At 43.1% G+C, this 13,089-nt stretch overlaps 1 protein-coding gene across 1 annotated transcript in view; it reads left to right on the top strand.

Annotated features, from left to right (window-relative positions):
- zfhx4 (zinc finger homeobox 4) overlaps nt 1-12,867 on the top strand; it is an 81,413-nt gene extending 68,546 nt beyond the window's left edge. The window contains exons 8-12 of the mRNA XM_041961202.1: nt 235-368; nt 1,647-1,847; nt 2,315-2,435; nt 2,644-8,031; nt 8,544-12,867. Of these exons, the coding sequence (XP_041817136.1) occupies nt 235-368; nt 1,647-1,847; nt 2,315-2,435; nt 2,644-8,031; nt 8,544-10,090 (7,391 nt within the window). The 3' untranslated portion in view covers nt 10,091-12,867. The remainder of the gene's footprint in view (nt 1-234; nt 369-1,646; nt 1,848-2,314; nt 2,436-2,643; nt 8,032-8,543) is intronic.
- The last annotated feature ends 222 nt before the right edge of the window (nt 12,868-13,089 follow it).

Below are 13,089 nucleotides of genomic sequence, written 5' to 3'. Positions count from 1 at the left end.
TTAAGCCATTAATCATTTTGTGATTTTGCAGCTTTGTTGAATTTTCAAATTGTAAATGTGAAAGGCTTTTGTTGTAAGATGAGATGTATTCTAAATATGTCTAAGGTTAGATTACACACATGCAGACATACAAGCTGTAAACATAAATAATAACTGATTTGTCAATGAAAAACATCCATTTTTAATGCTTTGCATCCTGCCTCTGTCTCCCCTTCTCTCTCTACCGCCGCCCAGGAGTGAATGCCATATCCAAAGAGGTTGCCGGACCGAATGCTATGGTTAAACATTCCCTCCTGCCAGATCGACAAATTGAAAGTCCACCCAAAAGGCCAAAGTCTGCTGAGGGGAAGACTTCTGCCAGTGAGCAGGTAAAGGTTTGTAGGATATCAAAAGGAAAACTGCCAATTGTGCCACAATGGCAACAATCCTGAAAGTGTTTCTGGTGTAGTTTCTAGCAACTCAAGGAGGATGTGCTGTAGCTGGTCTGCAAAGTGTTTGTGATGCACTGAGGGCAACCAGTGCAGTGCCCTTTAACTGTTTTCACCTTTCCAAAGAAAATGCATCAGTAGGTTATGGAACAGTAGGTTATGTGTTCATCTACTTAGACTGAAAATCTGACAGTTCATATTCAAAAAAAAATGTTACATGTTAGGGGCAGAAAGCTAATAGCTAATGAGGCAGGTTCTCCTTCATAAGCACTAATGAAATCTAACCTTCACTGTCACTGTGGGATGAGTTAATGGTAAGATACTTATGAACTGTAAGAAGCAGAAATGCTAAGCTAAGCATTTAGCAATTGCTGGCGCCAGCTTTCTATCAAAGGGTTAAACGCAGCCCACCATTCCCTCCCTGACAGAGCTTTTTAGCATCAAGCACAGTAGCCCAGTCTTTGTGTTCTTAAGTGGAATACCTGCACTAGCCTTAGGCCCCCACCCCACTTCTTCCTCCCTTTTTGCATCTCTTTAAATTATATGTGTTTTTAAATTAGATTATGAAGTATTAGCTCGTCTGGTTCTGGGCCCTGCAAGGAGGGAGGACTTAGTCATTTCAGAAATGGATTCTATTAAGACAGGTGGTGGGGAGGCAGCTATGTTCAGAGTACTCCCTGTAATGAGGGCAAGGCGTAGCTTGGAGAGTACACACCTTTGTCATCTGTAATACCCTGATTAGAAATTCTGGCCAATCGTGTTTTCTGCTAATAAAATTGCATGAGTTGAGAGACTTAAGTGAATTACATGAAACATGGTTGATCTACATTTTCTGTGTTAAGGTGGGCATGGGGGTTGGGGCGAGGTGAATGTGGTGGGATAAGGAGAGTGGGCAGTGAAGAATGGGAAAGCCCTATAAAAATTAAATGTAATTTTTCAGATATGCAGTTATTTTCAACCCTGACGGTGTGGGTATTGCATGTCTTGATCACACCCTTGTCTGTTTTTAAAAAGCAATGTCTGGCAGAGCAGACTATGCAAACAGATTTGTTGTGCTAGAATTATACCCACAAAAGAGTACATGTTGTGTGAAAAGAAATCCTGCTTTTGGATTAATTTACATTGCACAGAACAACCTTATTCTTAGATATCTTTTCATTATTTGTCTACTCCCAACCAGAAACTTAATATCCCATATTTTCTTCTTCTTTTTTTTAGGTTCAGCAGTGTCCATATTGTAACTACAGCAGCAAAGATGCCAACCGTATGCAGCTCCATGTGATGTCCCAGCATTCCATGCAGCCAGTGATCCGCTGCCCACTGTGCCAGGATGTCCTGAGCAACAAGATTCACCTGCAGCTGCATCTCACCCACCTTCACAGTGTGGCTCCTGACTGCGTGGAAAAGTTGATTCTGACTGTATGTACAAGTAATGATTATGAATAAGTGATGAAAAAGTTTTGACTGATTTGACTGACTGACTTTCTGTCACTTAATGTTTGTGTTTGTGTTTTTAGACACAGAAAACTCTTAATGTTTAAATAGTCATTTTAATAAGCAAACGTGCAGTGAAAAGTGGAAATCATTTCGTCATGACTGTCCAGTCCTTCATCTCGTCTTCTGTGTAGTTCTTACTGCAAGATTCCCGTAAAACATTTTCCATTCATTTATTGTACTCCCTTGAGGTACTGCTGTAACTTTGATTGTTGTTGTCCACTGACATGAGCAAATTCTCTCTTTAAAATGAGATTTGCTTTACAAGCAATAAGCAAGTTGAAAAACTCTGAAGTTGAAACACATTTCCAAATATTGAACATACAATCTACCATTGCGTGTCAATGTTTAAAATTGATATGCTAATCAAGACATTTATTTGGTCTTGATAGGTTGTCGGACCTGACACAGCAACACCAAATAGTGTACTGCATCCCCAAACTGGACAAGACAAAGGTCTGTCTTTAATGGATTCCTCTACCTCTCTCACTGATGGGTCAGGAAAGTCTCAAGGTAAGCAGTATTTGGTACTCAGATTATTGTCTTTCTGTCTTTAATTTGTTGTCCAAGTGATGATAAAGTGACATTTTAATAGATGAATGTATAGCATACATGCATAATTATTTAGTTGTTTGTTATTTAGTTGGTTGTCATTTATCAGAAACAGAAGAATGAAAAGTTAATAATGTATTGGACTTCAAATTGTACTTTCTACTTTTAGGAAACATCTCCAAGGGTGAGATGACCCCTCAAGACAAGAATGAATTGGACCTGCAGGGGGAGGAACTCAAGCCCCCAAAGGAGGCCTCAGAGGCCCCAGGCTGGAAGAGAGCCAGTGGGTCAGGACATGATAGCAAGTCCCCTGATACCCTACAGGACCATCTCAGTGAGCTCCAAAGGCTCCAGCAGCAACAACAGCAGCTCTCAGTATCTGATCGTCATGTCTACAAATATCGTTGCAACCACTGCAGCCTGGCCTTCAAGACAATGCAGAAGCTTCAGATACATTCCCAGTACCATGCCATCAGAGCAGCCACAATGTGCAGCCTTTGCCAGCGCAGCTTCAGGACATTCCTGGCCCTCAGGAAGCATTTGGAGAATGGACACCCTGAACTTAGTGAGGCTGAGGTACAACAACTTATAGGAAATCTGCCTCTGAATGGAGATATCACTGAGAGTGAGGCCAGGGCCTTGGAGGAAGCTCAGGCCTTTGAACATGACTTGGACAAAGATGATGAAATGGACCAGGAAGAGAAGCCCAGTCCTACAGGAAGTGACAGTAGCTCTCTGCTTGATGACATGGGGGCAGAACCAAAACGGACCCTACCATTTAGAAAAGGGCCCAACTTTACGATGGAGAAATTTTTGGACCCTTCTCGGCCTTACAAGTGCACAGTATGTAAGGAGTCCTTTACCCAGAAGAACATCCTACTTGTCCACTATAATTCTGTTTCCCACCTGCATAAGTTGAAGAAAGTTCTTCAAGAGGCGTCAAGCCCAGTTCCACAAGAGACAAGCAACAGCATTGACAACAAACCATTTAAATGCAATATTTGCAATGTTGCCTACAGCCAAAGCTCAACACTTGAAATTCACATGAGGTCAGTACTCCACCAGACCAAAGCCAGAACAGCCAAAACTGAAATAAGCAGCAGCAGCACAGGCTCTAGTGGTCCAGTGCCTGCAAAAAGTCCAGCACCAAGCACACAAGGGAACAACAGCAATTCAGACACTACTAGAAGTGGAACACCCTCCGCTAACAAAGAAAACACAGTGGAACCCAAAGAAGCTAACAGCAGCAACAACACAAAACAAACAACAACTACTGACCATGTTTCAGCACAGGCAAGCAGCCACCAGTCAGCGCAGTCCTCAGCCCAATTGCAGCTGCAGCTTCAACATGAACTTCAGCAACAGGCTGCCTTCTTCCAGCCTCAGTTCCTTAATCCAGCTTTCTTTCCCCATTTTCCAATGACCCCAGAAGCACTGCTTCAATTTCAACAGCCACAGTTTCTCTTCCCCTTCTACATCCCAGGAGCAGAGTTCAACCTTAGCCCAGAACTTGCGCTGCACTCAGCAGCAGCTTTTGGAATGCCTGGCCTTACTGGATCATTCCTAGAGGACCTGAAGCAGCAGATGCAACAGCAGCATCAGCTGCAGCAGGCTCAGGCCCAGCAACAGGCTCAGCAGCAACAGCAGCAAGCCTCTCAGTCACAGTCACAAATTCAGCAACAGAAAAACCAGCAACTGCAGAACCAAAAAAACAAAATGGAGTGCAGCACTGTGTCAATTTCAGAAATTCAGATGTCACGAGAGGCTGAGGACCACCTAGAAAAGCAAGAAAACAAAGCAAAGATGGAAAGTGCAGGTGATGCATTAAGTGATGGAGGAAAAGACAACAAAGACCCAAAAAAGTCAAAGTTCCCAGAGCCATTGATTCCTCCTCCACGTATTGTGTCAGGAGCAAGGGGCAATGCAGCCAAAGCACTGCTAGAGAATTTTGGATTTGAGCTGGTCATCCAGTACAATGAAAACAGACAGAAAAACCAAAAGAAAAACAAAGATGGAATTGAACAAGCAGAAATGAACACTGACAAGCTTGAGTGTGGGATGTGTGGAAAACTTTTTTCTAATATGCTTATTCTCAAAAGCCACCAAGAACATGTACACAGCCACTTTTTCCCCTATGTTGAGCTGGAAAAGTTTGCCCAGCAGTACAGAGAGGCCTATGACAAACTCTATCCAATAAACCCTGCTTCACCTGAGACTCCACCACCACCACCACCACCACCTCCTCCCCCTCCACCACCTCCTGCTCCAGCCCCAGTTACAGCTCCTCAACCTCCATCCACATCAATGGCCAAGCCCCAAACCCCAGTACCTTCACCAGTTCCTGTCTCCCATCAGACCGCACACCAACCCTCTCACCAGGCACCAACAACCCAGCCACCACCCCCTCCTCCACCACCCACTGCCCCTCCTGCACCTCCCCAAGTGCAGCTTCCTGTTCCTTTGGATTTGCCCCTTTTTCCACCTCTAATGATGCAGTCCGTCCAGCACCCAGGCCTGCCCCCACAGCTTGCCCTCCAGCTGCCCACTATGGATTCACTTTCCACAGACCTTACACAGCTCTGCCAGCAACAATTAGGTCTTGATCCAAACTTCCTCCGCCAGTCCCAGTTTAAGCGACCACGCACCCGAATCACAGATGACCAGCTTAAGATCCTCCGTGCCAACTTTGACATCAACAATTCCCCCAATGAAGAGCAAATTCAGGAGATGTCAGAGAAGTCTGGGTTGCCCCAAAAAGTCATAAAGCACTGGTTCCGTAACACTCTCTTCAAAGAGAGGCAGAGGAGTAAAGACTCTCCCTATAATTTTAATATTCCCCCCATTACTACATTGGAAGATATTCGAGTTGAGCCCCAGCTCAGCGCACATGAATACTACAGAACTGACTCATCCATCAATAAGAGGTCTTCTAGGACCAGATTCACTGATTACCAGTTGAGGATACTTCAAGATTTCTTTGACACTAATGCCTATCCAAAGGATGATGAAATTGAGCAGCTCTCTACTGTGCTCAATCTGCCAACCCGGGTCATTGTGGTGTGGTTCCAGAATGCCCGCCAGAAAGCTCGCAAGAGCTATGAAAACCAGGCAGATTCCAAAGACAATGAGAAGAAAGAGCTGACCAATGAGCGATATGTCAGAACCAGCAACATGCAGTACCAGTGTAAAAAGTGCAACATTGTGTTCCCACGTATCTTTGACCTTATCACTCACCAGAAAAAGCTGTGCTATAAGGATGAAGATGAGGAATGTAATGAGGACATGTGTGACGAATACACTGAATATGCTGAGCCTGGTTCTGCAAAAGATTCCCGAGTACTTGCAGAGATGCCCAAGCAGCCCCAAGGGAATGCCACCAGTTCTGGCTCAAGCTCCCCTGTGATGGCCTCTCCTCGTGCAACCATGGGAAAATCTTCCCCAAAGCCAGACATTGCCCCTGAAGCTGAACTTAAACCTGAGACTGCCTCCTCGCCAGTGATCAAGTCTCTACCAGAACCCAGACCATCTAAAGCTTGCACACCTCAGCCACCTCCTCAGAAAGCTCCCCAGCCACAAATGTCACGACCTCATTCCCAGCCACAGGCAGCTGCATTGCCATCAAGTCCACTCTCCCTGGCCCTTTCTTCACTCACTAACAGCCTACCCCACCAGATGCTTCAGTACCAGTGTGACCAGTGTAAGATTGCATTCCCCACTATGGAGCTATGGCAGGAGCACCAGCACATGCATTTCTTGGCTGCCCAAAACCAATTCCTTCACTCTCAATTCCTTGAAAGACCCATTGATATGCCCTATATGATTTTTGACCCCAACAACCCCCTAATGGCTAGCCAGTTATTATCTGGAGGCCTCTCCCAAATCCCCTCTCAGGGTAGCTCTGGCTTGTCCTCTGCTGCAGGATCTGGAGCAATGAAGAGAAAACTGGATGACAAGGATGAAAATGCTAACGATAAAGATGGTGGAAACAGTAGTGAGGAACAACACAGAGATAAACGTTTGAGAACCACCATCACACCCGAACAACTGGAGATTCTCTATGACAAATACCTACTTGACTCTAACCCTACGAGGAAGATGTTGGACCACATTGCGCGAGAGGTTGGCTTGAAAAAGAGAGTTGTGCAAGTTTGGTTCCAAAACACTCGTGCAAGAGAGAGAAAGGGGCAGTTTAGGGCTATAGGGCCCTCCCAGTCCCACAAGAAATGCCCCTTTTGCAGAGCACTGTTCAAGGCTAAATCTGCTCTAGATAGCCACATACGATCTAGACACTGGCATGAGGCTAAGCAGGCAGGCTTTAGCTTGCCACCAAGCCCAATGATGAATCAAGACAATGAAAGAGGTGAAAGCCCAAATAAGTATAATTTCTTTGACTACCCACAGCTGCCTACCAAGACTGAGCCAAATGAGTATGAGCTGCCTGCTGCATCCTCAACTCCAGTCAGACCATCCGAGGCACAAGTAAAAAACTTCTTAAGCCCTTCATCCTTAAAAGCTGAAAACTGTGATGAAACTGAAGGGCCTAATATTAATTCAGCAGAAGCCTCATCTTATGATCTCGGTAAGATGGACTTTGATGAGACATCATCAATTAATACAGCCATTAGCGATGCTACAACTGGAGATGAGGGTAATAACAATGAGGTTGAGAGCTTCACTTCCAATGGAGGGGATAAGCTGAGTGACAACAAGAGTGGCCTGATGTCAAATTCTGATGGTGGCAATGAAAGGGTCCAATTCAGCATGGTGAGCCCTGCCCTCAGCTTCTCTGGAAAAGACTATGACTCTTACTTTAACTCCAGAGATGATGAAATGGATGACAACAATGACAGGAGTGAATCATCAAGCCTAGCTGATCCCAGTTCCCCTAGTCCCTTTGGGACAGCTAACCCCTTCAGCAAGTCCGGGAAAGGCAGCAATTCTGGGGATAGGCCAGGCCACAAACGATTCAGGACTCAGATGAGTAACTTGCAACTTAAAGTTCTCAAAGCCTGTTTTAGTGACTACCGCACTCCAACAATGCAAGAGTGTGAGATGCTGGGCAATGAGATTGGACTCCCCAAGCGTGTTGTCCAGGTGTGGTTCCAGAATGCCCGTGCTAAAGAAAAGAAATTCAAGATTAACATTGGAAAGCCATTCATGATAAGTCAAGGCTCACCAGAGGGGCCCAGGCCAGAGTGTACTTTGTGTGGTGTAAAGTACACTGCCCGGATGTCCGTCCGAGACCACATCTTCTCCAAACAGCACATCACCAAAGTGCAAGAAACCCTGGGGAACCAGGTAGATAGAGAAAAGGACTACCTAGCACCAACCACTGTCCGTCAGCTGATGGCCCAGCAAGAGCTGGACCGCATGAAGAAAGCTGGTGAGGGACTCAGCCTGCCTAGCCAGCAGCAACAAACTTCAGTGGACAACAATAATGCACTTCATGGCCTCAGCCTACCCTCAGGCTACCCAGGGTTATCTGGCCTTCCGCCAGTGCTACTTCCTGGGGTCAATGGGCCATCATCACTTCCTGTTTTCCCACCCAACACACCTGGTGAGTTAGTATGACAAACAGTGAAAAAAAAGTTAAATAGACTAGAAGCTTTATGAACTGAGCTTTATCATGCACTATTTTATTCTACTATACTACTGTTTATTCTGTATCACAGTGGTGTTTGTCAAAAAGTCTTATTTTTTAAAACTATTTTAAAACTACAAATGGTGGGAGTTAGTGCATGCACTATGTTGTCATCAGAGTTGAACTGCTAATTTATAATTCAGAGATTTTTTACAACAAATGTGTCTATATCATGACTTTTGTTTGTGTTGTTTGTTTTTCCCCTTATTGTAGGTTTGGTATATTTATAATATATTGGCAGATTGAAATTATCATAAAGCGCATGTGACAGTTTTGATCCATAACAAAATCTTAACAAACGAGATAATGACTCAGCCAGTGACAAATTAAGCATCTGTATCTTGTCATACAAACTAATTTCCATAGTGATTTGGGGTTGAATATTTAAATATTGAATATTTCCATATTTATATACCACTGTATTTCAGCTTTAGCGTCTCCCGGTGCTGGCATGCTTGGGTTCCCTACACCAGCCACCCCCTCTCCTGCCATGTCTCTCAGCACTACCCCAACCAAGACTCTTCTGCAGACTCCTCCTCCTCCTCCTCCACCTCCTCCTCCTCCTCCTGTTCCCTCCACACCTTTGGCAGCAGTAAATCATACAGAGCAGCAAGGTAAAGAGAGAGAGAGAGACAGCAGCAAGAAGCCAGGAGACAAGCCACCTCAGATGAAGTTGAAGGACAGAGAGAATGAGAGCGGCTCACGCCCTGAGACCCCCAGCATGGCCAAGAAAAGGGAGAAACCAGCTCCAGGGAAACCAGGAAGTGAGACTGCACTTGACGCTGCACAGCTTCAGGCACTTCAGAATGCTCTTGCCGCAGGTGATCCCAGTTCTTTCTTGGGGGGGCAGTTCCTGCCCTACTTTCTACCTGGATTTCCCAACTGCTTCTCTCCCCAGCTTCCTAGAGGGGTCCAAACAGGGGGCTACTTCCCACCACTGTGTGGAATGGAGAGCCTGTTTCCATATGGCCCAGCAGCAGTCCCACAAGCTGCCATGGCCGCTGGTCTCTCCTCGACCGCTCTCCTGCAGCAGTACCAGCAGTCCCTCCAGGATTCACTGCAGAAACAACAACAACAGCAGCAGAAACAACTTGAGCAACAGCAGAAACAGCAGCAGCAGAAACCAACCCCTGTGAAGACACCCCAGAGCGTTCAGAGCACCACCACCAACTCCTTCAAACCAAAAGAAGCTATAGATGCTAAGGATGACACCAACAAAGGCTCTTCAACAGAAAGCACAAAAGAAGAACCGAAAACAGATACCAAAAGTACCATGGATTTTCCAGATGCTTTTATTGTACCGTCCGTCAAGCATGAGTTTATATGCAGGAAGTGCCAGATGATTTTTACTGACGAAGATTCAGTGGTGCGTCATCAGAAGTCCTTCTGTTACTTCGGACATCCTTTTACTGACCCGCAAGAGACAGTGCTTCGAAAGGCAGTGAGCAACTACACTTGTGTTGCCTGCAATGTGGTTGTTAATGGGAATGAAGCACTTGGCCAACACCTTCAGTCGAGCTTGCACAAAGAGAAAACAATCAAACAAGCAATGAGAAATGCCAAAGAGCATACTAGATTATTACCTCACTCTGTCTGCTCCCCTACTCCTAACACCACATCTACCTCGCAGTCTGCAGCTTCTTCTAATAACACCTTTCCTCATCTCTCTCACTTGTCCATGAAGTCCTGGCCAAATGTCCTGTTCCAGGCCACCACAGCCCGGAAAGCTGCTTCCTCCTCCCCGTCTGCCTCTCCTCCTCCCCCCCTGTCCTCACCTTCAACGGTTACCTCAACTTCCTGCAGCACCTCAGGGGTTCCAACCTCACTACCCACCGAGAGTTGTTCAGATGAGTCTGACAATGAGCTAAGCCAGAAGCTGGATGACTTAGATAATGCGTTGGAAGTCAAGGCTAAGTCGGCCTCTGGCCTAGACGCGAGCTTCAGTAGTATCAGAATGGATATGTTCAGTGTGTAGGAGTGACAAAAGGATCCCTTGCTTAAAGAAAAAAATAAGACTTTTTAAACTGCAGTTCCAAAGTTTCTCTTAACCCAAAAAATTACAGTACCAAATGATTGACTCAGGATTGTTTTTCCCATATTGATATGCTGGCAAGATATTGATTGATTTTTGTTATGGACAGAACTGTTGCAGATGCTTGACTGAGCTTATATTGTATACAAAAACATGGAGTAGGAAAAAATCCCACAGGCTCCCTTGGGGGGGCTTGTTTCAAGCCAAAAACTCTCACGATAGCAAATTGCACCTCAGCTGGATTGTTTTCCAAATGCTAGCATGTACTGTATGGGATGACGATCCAGAACCCTCAAAGAGAATCTCTCTTAGTTTAGATAGGTGTAATTCAGTAGCTTTAAATTCTCAGGTCAGAACATAACATTTCTCATTTGTTAAAGCAGCAACAAGCCTGGGTACACTTGGCTTATAACCAAAACATGTCAAGCTTTATCGGACGCATTTCCTTGATGTGTATAGAGTACCAAGAGACAATATTACTGTTACAGTGGACGATGTGCATATCCTTTTAGTTTTGCCCTACAAAGACAGTATGGTTTTGCCACTGAGGGAATTTAGAATGGTGAAGTAAATGTGTATGATGCCCCTGTGTTTGCCAGTTTGTATTACAACAAGCTGTATCTATTTCCCACCCCCTTTTTTCTTGTAGTATATACTAATCTGTGCCAACTCTTACCCTCTCACTTTTACCTCTGCTCACACCCTTTTCTGAAGAGGTAATAACTCTAGTTTTGATAGACTCTCTCGGATTATGTGAATATAACATTTTTCATTTGTGAATTGCTGTACTGTTACGGTACCTGCTTGTGTCTGGACTATAGTGCACTTATTTTGTTTTTATTTGTCTTTTTATTATTTGATTAGGCCATTTGTTAATTTAATAGATTTTTTCTGTTTGTATGTATGTATGTTTGTGTTTTAATTATTATTTGTGTCTATTGCAGCAGCATATTGGTCCATATTTGTTACAGGATTGATGCCTAACAATCTAGAGACCTATTTAACAATTGGTGCATCCATGAAAGCAGTACTGTATACTTGAAACTGTTAAGGTACAAGTTGGTCACAATGTTAAAAAAGGTATGATCATTTGCTATACATTTGCAAATATGCTGCTTTAAAAGGGGGACAACAGCATTTTTGTTGTATATTAAAAACATTTTCATGTACTTGTAGGACTTAAAACAGTGTTACACCTATACGCAGCCATTTAGTGCATAGGTTGACGTCCTCCCATCAATTCTCTGGGCACTTCTGATGATCTACAGTTAAAGTCAACATTTTAATTTTTCCACATTTAGTGATTTCAACATTGCAAAGTATTACCTTACAAAGTTTTGCTGCTACTGTGTAATGTTATTTTGCTTGCCATAAATTCTCTCAACTTTCTACCAGACATAATACTGATCCATTAATTGCTTTGCTTTGCTATTTTTTATTTTATATTATTTTGTTATTTTGCTGTGGAACTAAGAATGTGAAAGCTGTCAAAGGGTGTTCAATTTTTTACGAATCACTTTCTAGTTTGGTAATTGAAACCAATGTGATTCATTCCAAAGTAACAGAAGGCTATTTGTATGAAAGAAAAGGCTTGTGAACAAAGAAAGCTAAGCTGTTGTACATATTCGTAGTTGGCTGTGCATGGTACAAATTTATTAATATGAAGAAATGCAAAAATGTATTGCTTTTGGTATTTCCTATTCTGAGATGAGCAAGTAGCATGTAATGCAACTGTTTGACAGGTTAAATCAAATCATGCTTAGTTATTGTTTCAAACAATGAAATCAAGTAACATTTCCTCTTACGTTTTATTCTTGTAAAGGTGTTTTTTTTTCAAAGTTTTAAAGCAAAATGTCAGTTTTTAATTTTCTGCGTGAGCTTTTTAAATGTCATTATTTGGATTTTTAGTATTTTAACATTTACTTTAATCCTGAAGACACTTTTCGATTGTGTTTCATAAGAGACATCCTGGCCTCCCAAGGTGCAATTCTGCCATTGTACAAACATGAGCGACTGTCCTGATTCCAAAGGCTTTCACAACTCTGGCTCTTTGCCTTTCCCCACTCTGTGGCTCAGCATTATAAGACTGAACTGTCAGCTAGCATCATGTGCTAAGATGTTAGCATCAGACAGGACGCTTTCCACACCAAGGACTGGTAAAAGCTAACAAACCAACAAAAAGGATGGTCCAACAATATAACTGTACATAGATATTGCAACTGCACAGCAGCCAAAAAGAAAAAAAAAGAACTTTTTAAAAAAAATGGATGGATTGTGTCATGTTTATGGGGACAGCCTTCAAAAGGTTGAAATTGGAATTGTTCTTCTGGATGTCAAAGGGATTTTCATGGCGCAATCATATCCTACACAATATGTACTCTTCAACATCTGGGTTACATAGGAAATGCACCCTGAGGTTTTAATAAGAAGAAGCCCCTATGGCTAAAACTTTAAATAAACTAAACCAAAAATGTTATTGATGTTTTATATATAGAGAGTAGTCGCATTAGTTTTTGTTACTGTACTGTTTGAGGTCTCAACTGTACCGTATCACGGTAATAACATGGTTTTGAAACCTTTTTTTTATTTTGTCACAGACCTGTTGTCATAGTTGAAATGACGTTTATTGTAGATGGTATTTGAACAACTTCTGGAAATAGTTCATCAAGTATGTTTGTTGCTCATTGTTGTGATACATTAAAAACTGTATCTGCAAACCAGTTTGGTCTCATCAAATATTTTTTATTTCATCTTCATCCTGTCATGTTCTAATCAGCCAATTATCTTATCACGAAGCTTCATCGGCTTGTCTTACACACATCGGATTCATAGCTTCTTCCATTTAAGTTCTGCACAGACTATAATCTCATGCTGTTATCAAGCATTTTTAATGTAATGCTTGAAGTCTTTATGCCCATAAATGTTCTCTTTATGTCATTATA

This window comes from Chelmon rostratus, chromosome 20 (assembly GCF_017976325.1).
Source record: "Chelmon rostratus isolate fCheRos1 chromosome 20, fCheRos1.pri, whole genome shotgun sequence".
NCBI lineage: Eukaryota > Metazoa > Chordata > Actinopteri > Chaetodontiformes > Chaetodontidae > Chelmon > Chelmon rostratus.
Note: the sequence above shows the minus strand (reverse complement) of the source record. Positions and strands in the feature narration are given on the sequence as shown.